The following is an 18,666-nucleotide window of genomic DNA, read 5'->3' on the forward strand; positions in this document are numbered from 1 at the left end:
AGTCTAAATTTTTTATTTCTGAGTCCAAAAATAGTTCACTTTACACTGACGAACTATTAATACCAGTGCAAATTAGCCCCGAGCCATCCCTGCTTCGGCCGACATGGTATATATCTTGTGTTCTTGATATGTTTGTTCAAGCCCAAGCTAAGCGGGGCTCGGCTCGCCAGCCAATGCTCAAGCCCAAGTCAGTGTGTATTTCTCGACCAGTAATCATTTACTAATAGATGATGGTGTTTATGACATATAAGATGTGCTTTATTCAGGATACATGTGGAATGGACCAGAGACTTGTAGCTCCGTCGTCCAGTATTCTTAGCTGACTGTGTGCTTCCTGCCTGATCGGTGCTGACCGACTGACTGCTGTTGTTTGTCTTGGGCCTGCTCTAGTTTCTGTGCTTAAGATAACCATATGCTAGTTTTTGTTCTTGATCTATTATAGGCTAGATAATCATTTATTATTGTTAAGGAGTATTAGTATTGGTCAAGAGTCCTTATTAGTCTATGTTTAGTTTCCTTACACCTCAAGTCATGTGTAATATATATATGCCTCTTGGGCCTTCAATGAAGATAAGTTGCTTTCCTAACATGGTATTAGAGCCTAGGTTTAAGTCTCCGGACGTCGCAACTCGTCCTCACGATCAAATTTTTTTTCGATCTCCACCTCCCTTCGATCGAACAGATCGATTCTTCGTCTCGTTCTTGGCGTGCTTGTTCCAGTCCGCCTCCGATCGCCTGCACATCCACGGTTGGGTCGGGCCTGGTCGGCTGATGCCCGATGGAAGATCTCCCAGGCTTCAGCCTTCGGGAGTGTGCTAGCAGTGCAAGATAGCGAGAAACAGGAGTGGGCCCAGCGGTATGGGAGGAGATGTCTGCTAACCTACATGCACTAGCCAACGTAACCAAAAATCCAAACTGATGGAAAGGGCTAGGCAATCCACATATGCACTTCAACACCCCCTCTCACATGTGACGCGAGAAGTCAACACGTGAATAGACTCAGAGGTATGGCTCAAGAAGCCTATACATGGACATAGAGGGAACAACAGCAATTTTTGGATGAATTGCAGAAGCCAGGATTGAGCTCAAAACCTTAGACTCTGATGATACCATGTTAAGCTTCATGCACTAGCCAACGCAACCAAAAGTCCAAACTTTTGGAAAGGGCTAAGCGATCCACATATACACTTCAAAATGTCGTGGTGGCAGAGGCAAGCAGAAGTGTAGCCTGGCAAAGCAGGTATGTAACAACCATGGAGCCGGAATAAAATTATGAAGTGATACTACTTGCGCGAAATACAACTAACCAGTAACCCACATAAATTTAGCATCTGATTTGGAACTAGGATAGTAGTATGAATGCTACAAATAACAATATTATCATCCTCCCTGGCATGGATGACATGAACCAACTCCACCAGGAAATGAGGCTGCCGCTTAGGAAAGATGGCCTTGGGAGTACTCTAAAAAGCACCAAGCTGGCGGCCGGGTGACCTCCAGATTCTAGTCAGGATTAGGCAGACACCTAGTTAGGATGGTGGCAGCTAGCACCTAAGCAGGGTAACGTTCACCATCTAGAGCACTGGTGCCCTCCTAGCTGATCGCACATACCATGGTTCTAGATCAGTATCCTGGTATTCTCCCTCTCTGAAACTGGGTATTAGCAGCTGCAAGCAGCAGTAGACCAGTCAACAACTCAAAATGATTTGTGATTAAAATTGGTATTGATCCATTACATACGAACATATTTAGATATATTATAACTGAGCACTAATCCAGCCCTCTCAGGCCATTAGGGTCTTAACCGTCAGATCTTCTGTTTCGGTCTTTGCTGTCCATTAGATGTCTCTCTGGACCCCATGACCACTGTACGCTGAGCACATGCGGTCAACTGGAGTGGGCCGCTGCTCCGGGAACTATTTCGGACGTATACTGTGAATTTGGGCCAAATGGGCTAGGTGCCACTGCATACGAGCTGATCGCTGCGCATGTGTGGCTCGACGAGCTGTCTGCTCTTTGCTCGGTCGGCATCTCCAACGAGAGGACCAGACCGATCCATGGGGAGGCGAAGTTGATGCATCTACAGCCGAAGCGGCAGGGGACTGTTGGGTGGACGATAAATCCGGCAATCGATCTTCAGTTTCAGGAAGCATTTATCACGATTGATGTGCACCGCTCACCGGCTGCAATTAAATGGAGGTGTGCGTTTCCTTTTTCTTCCAACCCTTTCCTAGATCCTAGAGATCCCCTATTCCCTCCGGGTTATCTTGAGCTCCATCCCCCTGATTTCTTCATGTGACCTTCATGTCAGATCTCACGCGAGGGAAGCTACTCCCGTAGCTATGGACCCCTGAGGTTAATTGGGTCAGTTTTCCCCGTTGGGTCCAAGCAGCGAAGGCCCTTCTCTCGCAGCGCCTCCTCCGAATCCCGACCTCTCCTACCACTGCCGCGCCCCACCCAAACGTTGACCCCGACGGTGTCCACCATGACGCCTGAGTTTGCCGAAGGCGGCACCACTGGAACCGGCGTCCGCAAACGGCTCCTGTCCATGGGCAGGGTCGACGCAGTTCCTCGACCCCGGCCTATCTCGCGGTCATAGGGCGAACCCTTGGTGCCGCGCCACCATGACCTCCTGGTCGCGACTCCTCGCGGCGCCGATGACCACCCGTCCGGTAACCAAGCCCGTGTCCAGTATGCTCGCACCTCTATCCCTTTCTGTTGTACCACCGCTAGCTACTGTATGGAGGTGTGACATCTGATATTCGGGGTGTCGATTAGGTACACGGTGCACTTCGGCGCTAACACGCGATGCAGGACGGGTACACACACAATGGCGCTGAAGGTGTTCCGAAGAGCAGGGTATTTTTGTGGTTAAACAGGCATCTGACGCAGGGAAGGGGGTGTGAGCATTCTCTAACCATGTACAGTACTTTATCTGAAGGGTATAGACGGGATTTCCTGTTACTTGAACCTTTTATCTGGAATGCATGGATTGTTAGAGGGCTGTAGCCTGTAGATGCACTACGGTTTTGCAAATTGTGATGATTTGAAAATAGGGATCACTCCCATCACCTCAAGAACTGCACCTTCTACCATAACTGAATTCAGTGTTGTTAAAAAAAACTAAATTCAGTATTAATTGTTAAGTTGTGTAGTGATATTCCTACTATTTATTTATTTGTGATGCAGTTAAGCAGTTGCTTTCTTGTTTGCATGAAAGACGAAATCATTGAGGGAATTTATGATACTTTCTCGGAATGCGCTTCCATAAGCAAATCTATGTCAATTCACAATGTTTGAGCTACTACAGTTACATTCGAGGAACTAATGGAATTGTCCCCATCCTGCGTGTTTTCAGTGATACTGCACGCTGTGTTGATCAAGGTGGAGGAAAGAGAAAAGGTAAGTAGCATCAGCTGGTTGGACCCAATTTACATATTCTTAATGGTTCTATATTTTAGGTGCATTTGCTATATATTTGGAGCCTTGGCATGCTGATATTTATGAGTTCCTTGATTTGAGAAAGAACCATCGGAAGGTAAACATTCTAGAAGTAATACGTAAAACACTTTCAGGCAGAGATACCCGAAACTGATTACCAGTTTGGATTTACTTTTTTCGCACTGGATCACCACCCTCATGCTATTGATCTATTTGTTCATTTATCAGGAACTATTTGCAATGGGAAAATCATTTTAATTAATCTAAATCAATTGTTTATGTACAATTAGTTGTTCATGTTTTTTTATTATCTCCTGTATTTTTAGTTGTTCAAGTGCTCCATATCTGCTTGTCCTCTGTATATTGTAAGAGGGTGATAACAAGAGTGGATCTCTCAAGCTAATTAGGCTTGATACTTCACACCCTCCGATACAATTTATTTGGTCTGGTAAGGCCCTGAAGCATACTATAGTTACAAAATTGATCTTGGCTTTGTTTTCTATTCTTTTCGTAGCCATCAACTTGTCGGAATCATTCAAACAAAAGCAAAATCATTTGGCCTACAAGGAATAGTAAATGATAGAACATGCATGGTTCATGAATCCTGATAAGCGGCACCTATTATCAACCATTGCTGTTAAATTTGAGCATCAACCAGAAATAAGGTGACATTGCCAAAGTGCAGAGTTTTTCCAATTACTCTTTAATTACTTCTGGTCACGAACCATTTGGTTTTAAAGTGCGAAATATTGCATGGGATATCCCTTATGTAACTGTAACCGGAGAATATTTTGTCATATGAGTAGTTTTTATTATTCCAAACCATGCAATTAGAGGATTCAGAATTCCTCGCTAGGGAGACCCTGTTTATGTCCATGCTATCAATTCTCTTGCTATTAACGTCTAAGAGAACATCTCTTGCCGGAAGGGGTAGAGCTAGGAATTTTATTAATTGGGTCTGTAGTATCGTGCAGATCACTGATACTAGAAGGGCTTTGAGGCCACGATTATGTTGGAATTTGGTTTTACTTTTTGCGTTATATTTCCCATTTTCATTACAGGATTTCACTTCTATTACGCCTATTTTTTTTAGCATGGCCTTTTATCTACTACATTTCATGTAGTAAATAATATTTCCGGCCAAAACGTCACCCCCTGCAGACATCTAATTAGAAGCTTGGAACATAGAAATAAGACTTACCCTTCAATAACTTAGTAGGTGTTAACATGTTTGGAAGCTACCTTCATGCATACAATAGAGATGAGGTACTCTGGTTTTTTCTTATCGAGTTGGCGTTAATGCATGATTAAGGTGGGGATGATGCCTGTAGTGGAACATGTTGCTGAAGAATTCTACACAGAGCTTCTTAAATGTGTACTGTTGTGACTCGGGGAAGTTTTAGTAGGACCTATGTTAATTTGTAGTCAAATTGCCTTTATATTTTGTGCTTATGTTTTATTATAGCTAGCACCAAACAATTATAGTGTTTATTAAGCGATTTCCTTCTGATTTTGTTGTTTTTGAAGATTTAGTACGTTCAACCTGATCCCGGCTAGGACACAGACCATTATGATGCATCAAGTATTGGATTGAGAAATCTGTACCATGTTGACCATATCTCTCCCAAATATGTGCAATGTTCATCAAAATAAAATGAATGGCTATATTGTTCTTTTTGAAATAGAATAGAAAGATGAAATGCCTTTATAACCTTCATATATATATTCCTAAATCATCCTGCAAAATTAACTGAACATGACTAGGCACGGCCGAGCATCAGGAAATATGTAGTGAAATCGATTAACTAACACTCCAAGCATTCAGATACGCCAGCATAAAGCAATACGCGGTGGTCAGACGAACGAACAGGTGCGAACGGGGAATCCTAATCATAGAACGCAAATTATGGACTCGAACCAATCCCATGAGTGATTATGCATCCGCCGCATCCAGATCTAGTGACAGGCAACACAAATCCGACGCCGAACCGATGGATTGGGCTGGCTAGCATCGCGTGATTTGGGGCCGGGTTCGTACCTCTGGCTGGAGCAGAGGCCCGCACCCGAGGTGGGTGATGAAACGATGATCGGGGAGCTTGCCGGACTCCGTCCGCGCCTAGGGCCGGCCGCCGGTGTCGTCGCCGCGTAGTGGGTATGGTGTGGGTCGGAAGGGAGGCGTCGCTTGGTTCGGGTGCGGTGCAGAGAGAGAGAGAGCCAGAGAGGGGAATGGAATGGGGGGAAAGTATCCTATACTCCAATGGATTGGGTGCTCCGGCTGCACCGTACGCAGCTCATCCATCAGATACAGAATACAAGGTTAGGATGAAACCCGAACGCCCCGCTCTTAGAATTTTGCCAAAAGGCGCCCCACATAAGCACAAAAGGCGCCCCCGTTACTTAGGTGTGCCACAGTTTGGAACAGAAAGAACAAAAAGCATCAGGGGCCTGGCGGCGGATCTCGCCGTGGGCTGCGCTGCCACACCGGTGGAACAAGCTCGCTGCAGTACGGACGTACTCTGCTCCGACGTCCAGCGGGAAACTCGCCCCACCTCTGCCCCGCCATTATCCACCTCGACGCAACCCCCTCCACAGCCACACACTCCTGCCTAGCTCCGCCATCTACCGACGCCGGAGAAGAGAACTCCGAGCCTTCAGGTATTCTTTTAGATGTTACGAATTTGTGTTACTATTATGTGTTTTGGATCTAATCATTTGTTCCCTTTATACTGATTTTTGGAGTTGTAGCCAATCGTATCTTGAGTAGATGTCTTTCTGTATCTTGGCGCGGCAAACTTAGTCAGAGAAATTGCTATATTTTGCTTACACTGCATATTCTAGCAATTATGTATAGTAAAAATTTTAGAAACTTATGGCCTGGTAGTGTACATGAGTGAAGTAATTTTATCTACTTGTTCAAGTCCTGAACATGAAGTGCTTGTTGGCACAAGTTGTGATATTCTGCTTGAAGGCACAGCCGCACAAGACTGAGATTCATTAACACTTGCAATATGTTCCTACAGGTGTGATAAAATGGCATTTTATTCCTACAGATCTCACTTTGTGGTGATATCATGCTATGTGTCCATGGCAAAAAGGCTATGCTATATTATGCTGCTGTACTCAAGACCATTTTCACAAGCACTCCTTTTCTTTTCCTTAATTCATCTAAATGCCAATGCATTCCATATACATTATCATTCTTCGCTACTTTAGCATGGGATTATTGTTTTCTTAGACTTCGATGTGCTACAGCTCTCATGACAATCTAACTCTTAGTTGTTGCTGGATGTAATATCTAAAAATTATTTCTGCACGGAGCATGGAAGGATGGAGTCAATGGCAAGCATTGCTTCAAGTGTCGGATCATCTACAATGAATGGGACCTGAAGATGATGCCAACAACTTTTCCATGGTATTTATTTGTCATATTACGCCAGAATTTAAATAGTATGTCTTTCATCAGCTTTTAGTAATGCACTTTGTTTTCTTCTTTGCAGAGCAAGCAGTATCCAAAAAGTTTGAAGATAGATTATTCAATTTACTAAGTTGGCAATGGTAGCTCAAATGGTGTGTTTATATTTTGATCCTCTTTGATTAAAACATATTCAGAATTTGGAAGTCTTCGACTAAAACTTGTTTATTAGTAGCATCTAGATTTACAGCCCATGGGAGCGGACATTAGTTGGTGCAGTATATGTGTACCTGCTATACCTGGTTTATTAGTAACATCTAGATTTGATCGTTGAAGTATGTGGTTGATGGTAGAATTATGTGTAATGTCATGAGCCCGATTCAGAAAGCATTCACGACATATTATTGCTGTAATATTAACTTCGCAATGTCAAGATGGATTAAAAAGGTGGTGGAATGCCAATGAATGATTGTTGATTGATCCTTTTGCAGTTTGACGTGTGTGTTTCATACACCCGACACTATAGTCTTCTCATTTGTCATGCAGGTTTCACCAATTAAAATCATGGTTAAATTCTTCTTTTACTTCAAATTAGTCGCACCTTGTTAAATCACTAAACATTTTGTTTTCATAATGTGCACTTCCTATGGAACATATGTTTCCTTTTGTATATCAGTTTGGAAATTTCATGCTGCTATCTGTACCATATTTATATGTAATGGACGATTGTAAAAGCTTCTTGGAGCTCCTGTGTCTCCTTCTGGAGTTTTAGGGTTTTTTTTTGGACATCAGTTTAAGGTTTTTGAATGTTTAGGACAACCAAATAGTGCCTTCCCAGCAGCCAGTGACAATTTTTTGTACACGCTCCTGCTCATATTGGAGCTGAGCTTTGGAACCATTTATATTGGAAAGCTAGCTAACAAAGGAGTAGCTGAAGAAATGCTGGATATTATGAACAAAGCTAATGTGTCATGGTGATGCAAAGCTTTCTACATTAAGGTCCTTATAAAACTTTTCTATCTCTCTACACTGGAACATATGTTTTCATTAGTTTGGAGACAAAGTGAGCGCACATGTTGGCTAGAAATTATACATTCAGTTTATATTAATATATACTCCTTGCATAAATCACTTGTGCAAATTTTGCTCCAGAAAATGCTTGGAAACGAAACCTGTTCCAGAGATGCTCAGTCTTCTACTTACACTGGAACATGTCGACGGCCCAGGCACACCCCGAGCTGCCGAAACAGCATAGTTGTGTTTTTCTGTTCCAAACTGGAAGCAGCACATCCTGGAAACGTTCAGCTATTCTGTACTTACATGGGGTCCTTTTCGCAAAACTTCATAGGTGGGGAGTTTGGGCTCCATCGTGTCCCTGTATTCTGTATCTAGCGACTCTGCTGCGTACGGTGCAGCCGGAGCACAGAATTCACTGGAGTACAGGATACATTCCCATGGAATGGGTGAGGGAGGGGAGGAGTGAGGCGTCAGGGGCGACGGCATTTGCCTTTTGGCTTTTGCGGCCTCCTCTATTTTTGGGGCGGGTTTACGCAACGTATCCATTCATTTTCATGTGGAATACCACAAAATACGACAGAGGAAGAATTATCAGCGTGTGTTAATCGTGTCGACAACGTGATAGACGAAGTCATCACAAACGCCTCGTAGTCGATCAAAACATCTCTTCCCACTAAACGAATCATCGGAAATCCTAAAATAAATGCAGCAAAATAATTGCAACTTCCCAAAGCCAAAATGATTAAAATCTGCAAGCCCGAAGTCTGTAATTTCAGCCTCTATCGCATCAACGCTCAATATTTCTGAAACAAAACCCGGATACACAAGCCAAAAAGCTTTAGGAAACTAAGAACAGAGTCAAAACCACTCGGGCGTGTAACAAGCAATTGTACAACGAGACATCCCAGATATCATCATTACATTTTTGACTAGTGGTACTTCTCCAGCAGGCACAAACACTGTCTGCTTACTTGGTTTTGATCAGCTTGTCGATGATGCTTTTCAGAGCCGGCGCACTGGCGCTGCACCTCTGGTCGGCGAAGCACGACCTCCCTTCCTCGGCTGCCTTGCACAGCTGCGGGTCCATCGGCACCTTGCCGAGGAAAGGGACCCCCATCTCATGGCACATCTTCTCTGCGCCACCCTTGCTGCTGTCAAACACCTCGCTGCAGGCCACGACCGACAAAAGCTCCGGAGCCTTCTCCTTGATGTAGTTCATCGCCCACTCCGTGGCGTCTGTCTCCCCTGCAGGACCTGGCTTTACGAACTTGAGGTCTGTGAATGCCTGCCTCAGGCCACTCATGTTCTCCACAACGCCCAGCACCGGCACACCCACCTTCTTGCAGAAATTGATTTCCTTCCTCACGTCAATAAGAGAGACTTGCTGAGGGGTCGTCACGATTATTGCGCCATCAACTTCGGTGGCTTGTAGGTACTGGACGATTGAGATGTGCTCATCTGATGTTCCAGGGGGTGCATCCACTACAAGGTAGTCAATCTCACCCCAGTCAACATCCTTGAGAAACTGTTTGATCAATCCGTTCTTGCGAGGACCCCTCCATATGACAGCATCATCTGGGTTAGGCAGCATAAACCCAATCGACATGACACCAAGGTTGGACTCAACATAGATTGGTGACCACCCAAGGTTGCTCTGATGAATATCCTGGCCTTCAAGGCCTAACATTTTCGGGATGCTAGGGCCACATATATCTATGTCGAGAAGGCCAACCTGATGGTCCATTTCAGCTAGGGCAAATGAGAGCTGGGCTGAAAATGTGCTCTTTCCAACACCTCCCTTTCCAGACAAAACCAGTATCTTGTGTTTCACAGTAGCCATCCGCTCAGCAATAGCAACCAAGTCTGAAAACACACAATACAATACTCTCATCAACATTTTTAGGCACTTACAATGGAAGTAATAGAAGCAAAAGTACTAAGTGTATTTGCACACGCGTTAACCACCAATTATAACAAATGATTATCTAGCCTATAATAGATCAAGAACAAAAACTGGCATATGGTTATCTTAAGCACAAAACTGGAGCAAGCCCAAGACAAACAACAACAGTCAGTCAGTTGGCACCGATCAGGCAGGAAGCACACAGTCAGCTAAGAATACTGAACGAAGGAGCTACAACCCTCTGGTCCATTCCACATGTATCCTGAATAAAGCACATCTTATATGTCATAAACACCATCATCTATTAGTAAATGATTACTGGTCGAGAAATAAACACTGACTTGGGCTTGAGCATGGCTGGCGAGCCAAGCCCCGCTTTGGGCTTGAGCAAACATATCAAGAACACAAGATATATACCATGTCGGCCGAAGCAGGGATGGCTCGGGGCTAATTTGCACTGGTATTAATAGTTCGGCAGTGTAAAGTGGACTATTTTGGACTCAGAAATAAAAAAAATTAGACTACGCAAGAGTCAAAGGGGATAAAATGGACTTATTCATCAAACCATAAGGTCCTTTGGTTCACAGGGGTAGGAATATCATAGGAATAGGAAACTTGCAGGAAATGAGATGTCATGCATCTCAAATCCTATGAATAGAAATAGGAAGAGAGATGTCCTTTGGTTTACATCATAGGAATTTTTCCATTGAGTCTAGGCTAATGTTTATTTTCCTATGAAATGTTAAGGATAGGAAGAATTCCTCCATAGGAATAGGATTCTAATCCTATAAACCAAAGGACAGTAAGGGAATTTTTCCTATAAAAATCCTATCCTATAGAATTCCTATAAAATTCCTCCAAACCAAAGGAGGCCTAAACAGGAATGAACCAATACTGAGCACACTAGTGCTTCATCATCAATCTAGAATTCTCAAACCTTCCAACATGTTCTACAAGAAAATGGGTCATTTCAATTGTACGCTATTTTTTATTATTGAAGAACATGTTACATCACTAAAGTTGAGTTCCAGCGGCCAACAAGCAGAAAGGGGAGTGTTAGCAGATGCACTGATTAAGGATAAGTTATCTTTGCTGACTCCAAAATATGAGCAGGAGCAGAAGAATAAGCCACAGATGCACAAGATGGAGATAGTTTCATCTTGGCTAATTCCCCAACACCACACTCGACAAAACGAACAAAAGAACACCAGCTAGAAGGATATTTAGAACCGAAAGCCAGAACTAGAACAAGATTAAAGAGGCAGGGTGATTTATTGGAGAAAAGCAGTGAGCAACGATTTGCCGGCATAGCAATCTTCCACAGATTCATTTGCCAGTATTTTGGCCATTGCCTTCTCAAAAGTACAGACAAGCGCATTACTCCTACCGCTACTTTGAGTCTTGTTATGAGACTTGTATGCGTAGTTATGCAGTATCCACAGCCAACTCTGTGGTTTGGACTGGAATGACTGTTACATCTTCTTTTCTAGAACACCATGACTATAACATTTTAATCAGTCATCTGTGGCCATACAAAATCAGTAAGCAACAACCTTGAATATGTTAAGGTTACATACATGGGTAACTACTGCAGAAGTACTAAAACTACCTAAACCGAGCTCAAGTATATTTCTTAAAAACAAGGAACAAATTATGGTAGTGATGCTGATTCGCCGACATCAGATAACATTACAAATAAATAGAATAGCGCATGAAAATCTTGGAGATGATCTGATTACCAGGATCGGGGCCCTTGGGGGCGGTGGCGCAAATCTGCTGGTTAGGGCACCCGGCGCAGGAATCGGCCTTCCCCGCCTCCTCCGACTGCGTTCCAGGGCAATCTAAGCAAGAAACACATAAATAATAAGCTCACAAGTCACCCCCTTCTTCCATGGCAGGACGACCTAGAAAACAGGAGAGCGCGGACGGCCAAATCGGCCCGAATCCAAAGAAGAAGGGGGAACACGGACGGTATAATCGAGACTTACGGGCGTTGGCGTCCTCCGGGACGTCGCCTTTGCTGCCGCCGTTCTCCATCTCTTCCGCTCCCTGCTCGCCCTCACCGCCTCCTTCTCGAAGTTGCTCTCCTTGGACCGGGAAGGGGAACTGAGGATTTGAGAGGACCGCGTTAAAACCCCGGCCGACCAGGGAGGGTATCGGGCGTTGGATTCGGGCGATTTGATTATTTGCCACCGTTTACTTTGGGCTTTGGTATTTTGCCACAGATTACATTGTAATTGATCAGATGCCACCCCTTAGTTCGCACTTTGTTCTTTTGCCACTTGTGTACACAAAAATAATCTTTGCAAAGAAGAAACGACTTAAGTGCACAAAACAGCGGACACTTTTGCCCTTTTACCTGTTTGACTAAAACACACAGTTTGCTCCCTCAATCGGGATGAACCCTAGCCCGTGCTCACTCCTGACACAGCCGCCACCGCTGTCGTCGCCCTGCTGCTCCCCGGAGGCCCCTGCTGCCCCGCCACCACCTCTCCCTCTTGCTCCTCTTGCGTCTCCTCGCCTCCCCCTGGTGCTCACGGCGTCTCCACGAGCTGCTCTTGCCGGCCGCCGCTGCTCCCCGTCTCAAAGTGCTGCTGCTAAAAGGATTAGTGGTGTTAACTAAGGACATAAACAGCGGCTGCACTAATCCCAATCCTGGCTTCTTGCTATGGGGCGCAACCCAGCCGGCCGCCGTCGCTCTGCGTGCTGGTCACCCTAACCCTAGGTCGCCGGGGAGAGGAGCGGGGGAGAAGAGCGGGAGAGAGGGACTCACCTCCTAGCTGGGATGTAGTAGCCGCCGCCGTCGAGTACCACCAGGGCTGCCGCCGTTGACGACCAATGGTGCCGAGTCACGTCCAGTAGCCGCCGCCGTCTCCTGTGCTGTGCGAGAGAAGGGGATGATAACGAGAACGACGACCGAAGCTCTCGAGCGATTCCTGGTCAATCGATTGGCAAGGGTATTTTGGTATTTTTTTGCGGGACCCACTTGCCAGAGGGCAAATTAGCAAAGTGCCAGGTAAAGGGTGTCATGGGATCGATTACAAAGTAAGGGATGGCAAATTATCAAAGTACAAAATAAGTAGTGGCAAAAAAATCAAATTCCCCGTTGGATTCTGGTCCAACGGCTGAGAGGTTGGGTTTCAGTCGCTGCGCTGTTGGTTGTAGATAGCGTTGTCAAGGACAAATTTGCATCTCGTTGCTTCTCCTTCAAAAAAAATATTATGAGTGGTTGCTTCTTCAATTTTGTCTCCTCCTTCTCTCTTCGAGAGTGAACTTTTCGTAATTTTAATTTTAGCCCCTCGACGAAAATAAAGAAATAATAAGGGAAATGCAAAACGGTGCTCGAGCTCATCTGCTTCTGAAATCACAACCGAACAGTTGACTTGGGATATGTGATCTGCAATGTATTTGACAGTGTATTCTTATTGTATTTTAAATTTTAGTGCCTGCCATGTGAAAACATTGATTATGGTGGAGTCCACTGAGCAAGCCATCACCTCAGTGCTGCCTTACCGCAGTTATTATAAATTTGGAACATTATTGGATAAATGCATACTTTCTGCTAGTGTTAGAGACCTGGGTTACATCTCTCTCCACAGCTTGACGTCTTTGGCGTTTTTTTGTTACTATATGAATTGGGACATGAGTAGACCATATCATAATTAAGAGCGAAGAGTTCTGACAGTACAATCTATTACTGGTTTCAAGGTAAACAAGGCTCATGCTTTTCACTATGAGACAGGCACAAATGCACAAATGCCACTAATAAACCATGATTTACAAGCACATGCGCAAGTTTTGCAGCACATACCCAATACAGAAGATTAAAGAGGACAACCAAATTCAACATTCTTTGTAAAAGCTGTAAGCCTCATGTAGCACATTCGAGAGCACAATTTTGAGAACCATTTTGGCTAATCCAGTTAGCAGCACAAGCACACAATTAATGCCTCAACTAGCTGCTGCACAGTATAAGGGCCTTCTTCTGCATCGTCGAAATACAAATGTCTAGATCAATAAAACATCAATCAACTAACCACAATTTATACTTTTTCAGGACGATTAATTAAACAATGGCTCCTTAACAAAGAAAAGAAAGAATGATCCACCACAGCAGAACTCTGAAAAATGATTTGCACCGCATAAACAAAACTAAATGATTAATAATGCACACATCAATTGATCATTCACGAAGACAAATTCTATAAAAAAGAAAACAGCATCAGTGATTGCAAACCAAAACAAGTTCTTGCATTAACAATAGATCTTCCAAGAATGAAATAAAACACAAGTAGTACTAGGCTACCAACAAAGAGAAGAAAATTTGGCATCAACCATCACTACAAAAAAAAGACACATCCATGACATTTTGGGCCGAATAATTTTTTTTCTGTCATACTTATGACACTTCTATGACGATAATTATGACAAAACCCGATATCATCATAGATGTGGTGGGCTCCTACTTCTATGACAAAAAATCATGACAGAAAATGGTTTTTTCGTCCTGGGCGGGCCTGAGACGCACCTACATGGCATTCTTTGGGCCATCCATGACGGAAAAAATCGTGGTAGAAGCGAGGGCGAGGAAAATATCGGGGAGTTCCCGGTTACGGTGGGTGGTCAGCGGCCAAGCGATGCGCGTTTCTCTTGTACACGTACGCGCGTGGGTGTGAGGCGTTGGGCTCTAACTGAACCCGAGCGTGACGTTCGCCTACTGAACCCGAGTGATTGCACTAGCTACGTTACTGAACTCCGATGGATCCCTTGCTGTTAACTGAACCCGACCAAGCGATTCCTTCGCTACTGCTGCTAACTGAAGCCGATTGAACCTCCTACCTCTTGATAAACAGTGAGCATTGTTGGGGGTTGGATGTGTTGGAAATATGCCCTAGAGGCAATAATAAATTGGTTATTATTACTATATTTCCTTGTTCATGATAATCGTTTATTATCCATGCTATAATTGTATTGATAGGAAACTCAGATACATGTGTGGATACATAGACAACACCATGTCCTTAGTAAGCCTCTAGTTGACTAGCTCGTTGATCAATATATGGTTGCGGTTTCCTGACCATGGACATTGGATGTCGTTGATAACGGGATCACATCATTAGGAGAATGATGTGATGGACAAGACCCAATCCTAAGCCTAGCACAAAGATTGTGTAGTTCATATGCTAAAGCTTTTCTAATGTCAAGTATCTTTTCCTTAGACCATGAGATTGTGCAACTCCCGGATACCGTAGGAATGCTTTGGGTGTACCAAACGTCACAACGTAACTGGGTGGCTATAAAGGTGCACTACAGGTATCTCCGAAAGTGTTTGTTGGGTTGGCACGAATCGAGACTGGGATTTGTGACTCCGTGTAAACGGAGAGGTATCTCTGGGCCCACTCGGTAGGACATCATCATAATGTGCACAATGTGACCAAGGGTTGATCACGGGATGATGTGTTGCGGAACAAGTAAAGAGACTTGCCGGTAACGAGATTGAACAAGGTATCGGTATACCGATGATCGAATCTCGGGCAAGTACAATACCGCTAGACAAAGTGAATTGTATACGGGATCGATTGAGTCCTTGACATCGTGGTTCATCCGATGAGATCATTGTGGAACATGTGGGAGCCAACATGGGTATCCAGATCCCGCTGCTGGTTATTGACCGGAGAACGTCTCGGTCATGTCTACATGTCTCTCGAACCCGTAGGGTCTACACACTTAAGGTTCGATGACGCTAGGGTTATAAAGGAAGTTTGTATGTGGTTACTGAATGTTGTTCGGAGTCCCGGATGAGATCCCGGACGTCACGAGGAGTTCCGGAATGGTCCGGAGGTAAAGATTTATATATGGAAAGTTGTTGTTCGGGTTCCGGAAAAAGTTCGGGTTTTTTCGGTATTGTACCGGGAAGCTTCCAGAAGCTTCCGGAGGATTCCGGAGTGGTCCGGAGGTCCGTAAATTGTTCCACCACGTTCAATACAGTAGCATGGGTTGTAGGGGGGCGCCCTAGCCTTAATGGGCCAGGGGCACCAGCCCCCCCAAGGCCCATGCGCATGTGAAGGGGAAAACCCTAAGGGGGAGGGCCTCCACTTGACTTGGGAGGCACTCCTCCCCCCCTTGGCCGCCGCCCCCTCCTCAAATTGGATCTGAGGGGGCCGGCCCCCCTCTCCCTTGCCCCTATATATATGTGGGGGGTGGGAGGGCAGCCGCACCACATGTTCTGGCGCAGCCCTCCCCCTCTTCCAAGTACTCCTCCTCTCCCGCGGTGCTTGGCGAAGCCCTGCAGGATTGCCACACTCCTCCATCACCACCATGTCGTTGTGCTGCTGCTGGATGGAGTCTTCCTCAACCTCTCCCTCTCTCCTTGCTGGATCAAGGCATGGGAGACGTCACCGGGCTTTACGTGTGTTGAACGCGGAGGTGCCGTTCGTTCGGCACTAGGATCTCCGGTGATTTGGATCACGACGAGTACGACTCCTTCAACCCCGTTCTCTTGAACGCTTCCGCTTAGCGATCTACAAGGGTATGTAGATGCACTCTCCTTCCCCTCGTTGCTGGTTTCTCCATAGATAGATCTTGGTGACACATAGGAAAATTTTGAATTTCTGCAACGTTCCCCAACAGTGGCATCATGAGCTAGGTCTATTGCGTAGATTCTTTGCACGAGTAGAACACAAAGTAGTTGTGGGCGTTGATGTTGTTCAATATGCTTACCGTTACTAGTCCAATCTTGTTTCAACGGTATTGTGGGATGAAGCGGCCCAGACCGACCTTACACGTACACTTACATGAGACAGGTTCCACCGACTGACATGCACTTGGTGCATAAGGTGGCTAGCGGGTGCCAGTCTCTCCCACTTTAGTCGGGACGGATTTGATGAAAAGGGTCCTTATGAAGGGTAAATAGCAATTGGCATATCACGTTGTGGTTTTGCGTAGGTAAGAAACGTTCTTGCTAGAAACCCATAGCAGCCACGTAAAACATGCAAACAACAATTAGAGGACGTCTAACTTGTTTTTGCAGGGTATGCTATGTGATGTGATATGGCCAAGAAGAATGTGATGAATGATATGTGATGTATGAGATTGATCATGTTCTTGTAATAGGAATCACGACTTGCATGTCGATGAGTATGATAACCGGCAGGAGCCATAGGAGTTGTCTTTATTTATTGTATGACCTGCGTGTCATTAAACAATGCCATGTAATTACTTTACTTTATTGCTAACCGGTAGCCATAGTAGTAGAAGTAATAGTTGGCGAGACAACTTCATGAAGACACGATGATGGAGATCATGGTGTCATGCCGGTGACGATGATGATCATGGAGCCCCGAAGATGGAGATCAAAAGGAGCAAAATGATATTGGCCATATCATGTCACTATTTGATTGCATGTGATGTTTATCATGTTTATGCATCTTATTTGCTTAGAAACGACGGTAGTAAATAAGATGATCCCTTACAACAATTTCAAGAAGTGTTATCCCCTAACTATGCACCATTGCTAAAGTTCATCGTTTCGAAGCACCACGTGATGATCGGGTGTGATAGATTCTTACGTTCACATACAACAGGTGTAAGCCAGATTTACACACGCGAAACACTTAGGTTGACTTGACGAGCCTAGCATGTACAGACATGGCCTCGGAACACAAGAGACCGAAAGGTCGAGCATGAGTCGTATGGTGGATACGATCAACATGAAGATGTTCATCGATGATGACTAGTCCGTCTCACGTGATGATCGGACACGGCCTAGTTGACTCGGATCATGTAATCACTTAGATGACTAGAGGGATGTCTATCTGAGTGGGAGTTCATAAGATGAACTTAATTATCCTGAACATAGTCAAAAGACCTTTGCAAATTATGTCGTAAGCTCGCGCTTTAGTTCCACTGTTTAGATATGTTCCTAGAGAAAATATAGTTGAAAGTTGACAGTAGCGATTATGCAGACAGTAGAAAGCTTATGTCCTTAATGCACCGCTCAGTGTGCTGAACCCCAAACGTCGTCTGTGGATGTTGCGAACATCGGACATACACGTTTTGATAACTACGTGATAGTTCAGTTAAACGGTTTAGAGTTGAGGCACCAAAGACATTTTTGAAACGTCGCAGAACATATGAGATGTTTCGAGGGCTGAAATTGGGATTTCAGGCTCGTGCCCACGTCAAGAGGTATAAGACCTCCGACGATTTTCTTAGCCTGCAAACTAAGGGAGAAAAGCTCAATCGTTGAGCTTGTGCTCAGATTGTCCGAGTGCAACAATCACTTGAATCGAGTGGGAGTTGATCTTCCAGATGAGATAGTGATGTTTCTCCAAAGTCATTGCCACCAAGCTGCTAGAGCTTCGTGATGAACTATAACCTATCAGGGATAGATATGATGATCCTTGAGATGTTCGCGATGTCTGACACCGCGAAAGTAGAAATCAAGAAGGAGCATCAATTGTTGATGGTTGGTGAAACCACTAGTTTCAAGAAGGGCAAGGGCAAGAAGGGATACTTCATGAAACGGCAAATCAGTTGCTGCTCCAGTGAAGAAACCCAAGGTTGAACCTTAACCCGAGACTGAGTGCTTCTGTAATAAGGGGAACAACCACTGGAGCAGAATTACCCTAGATACTTGGTAGATGAGAAGGCTGGCAAGGTCGATAGAAGTATATTGGATATACATTGTGTTAATGTGTACTTTACTAGTACTCCTAGTAGCACCAGGGTATTAAGATACCGGTTCGGTTGCTAAGTGTTAGTAACTCGAAATAAAAGAGCTACGGAATAAACGGAGACTAGCTAAAGGTGAGCTGACGATATGTGTTGAAAGTGTTTCCAAGTTTGATGTGATCAAACATCGCACGCTACCTCTACCATCAAGATTAGTATT

At 44.6% G+C, this 18,666-nt stretch overlaps 1 protein-coding gene and 1 long non-coding RNA gene across 12 annotated transcripts; one reads left to right on the forward strand and one right to left on the reverse strand.

Annotated features, from left to right (window-relative positions):
* The first annotated feature begins 1,911 nt into the window (after positions 1 to 1,911).
* Positions 1,912 to 7,343, forward strand: LOC119339888. Of its 8 annotated transcripts, none has more exons than XR_005164258.1 (4): positions 1,912 to 2,199; positions 2,312 to 2,691; positions 2,779 to 6,853; positions 6,939 to 7,343. It is a non-coding gene; the product is annotated as an uncharacterized LOC119339888 (long non-coding RNA). The 8 variants fall into 8 exon arrangements; XR_005164260.1 differs by lacking the exon at positions 1,912 to 2,199 and having other exon boundaries at positions 2,217 to 2,691; positions 2,779 to 6,096; positions 6,462 to 6,853; XR_005164259.1 differs by lacking the exon at positions 1,912 to 2,199 and having other exon boundaries at positions 2,217 to 2,691; positions 2,779 to 6,096; positions 6,760 to 6,853.
* A 1,266-nt stretch (positions 7,344 to 8,609) lies between these two features.
* On the reverse strand, positions 8,610 to 12,692 carry LOC119336117 (cytosolic Fe-S cluster assembly factor NBP35-like). Of its 4 annotated transcripts, none has more exons than XM_037608137.1 (5): positions 12,547 to 12,692; positions 12,133 to 12,367; positions 11,762 to 11,879; positions 11,513 to 11,614; positions 8,610 to 9,733 (listed from the first exon to the last, which is right to left on the reverse strand). In XM_037608137.1, the coding sequence occupies exons 3-5, from the start codon at positions 11,808 to 11,810 to the stop codon at positions 8,838 to 8,840; spliced, it is 1,047 nt and encodes a 348-aa protein (XP_037464034.1). In that variant the 5' UTR covers positions 11,811 to 11,879; positions 12,133 to 12,367; positions 12,547 to 12,692; the 3' UTR covers positions 8,610 to 8,837. The 4 variants fall into 4 exon arrangements, with proteins under 4 accessions (XP_037464034.1, XP_037464036.1, XP_037464035.1 ...); XM_037608139.1 differs by having other exon boundaries at positions 12,133 to 12,364; positions 12,547 to 12,679; XM_037608138.1 differs by having other exon boundaries at positions 12,133 to 12,370; positions 12,547 to 12,677.
* Between the last annotated feature and the right edge of the window lie 5,974 nt (positions 12,693 to 18,666).

The sequence above is a fragment of the Triticum dicoccoides genome, chromosome 7B, assembly GCF_002162155.2.
Source record: "Triticum dicoccoides isolate Atlit2015 ecotype Zavitan chromosome 7B, WEW_v2.0, whole genome shotgun sequence".
NCBI lineage: Eukaryota > Viridiplantae > Streptophyta > Magnoliopsida > Poales > Poaceae > Triticum > Triticum dicoccoides.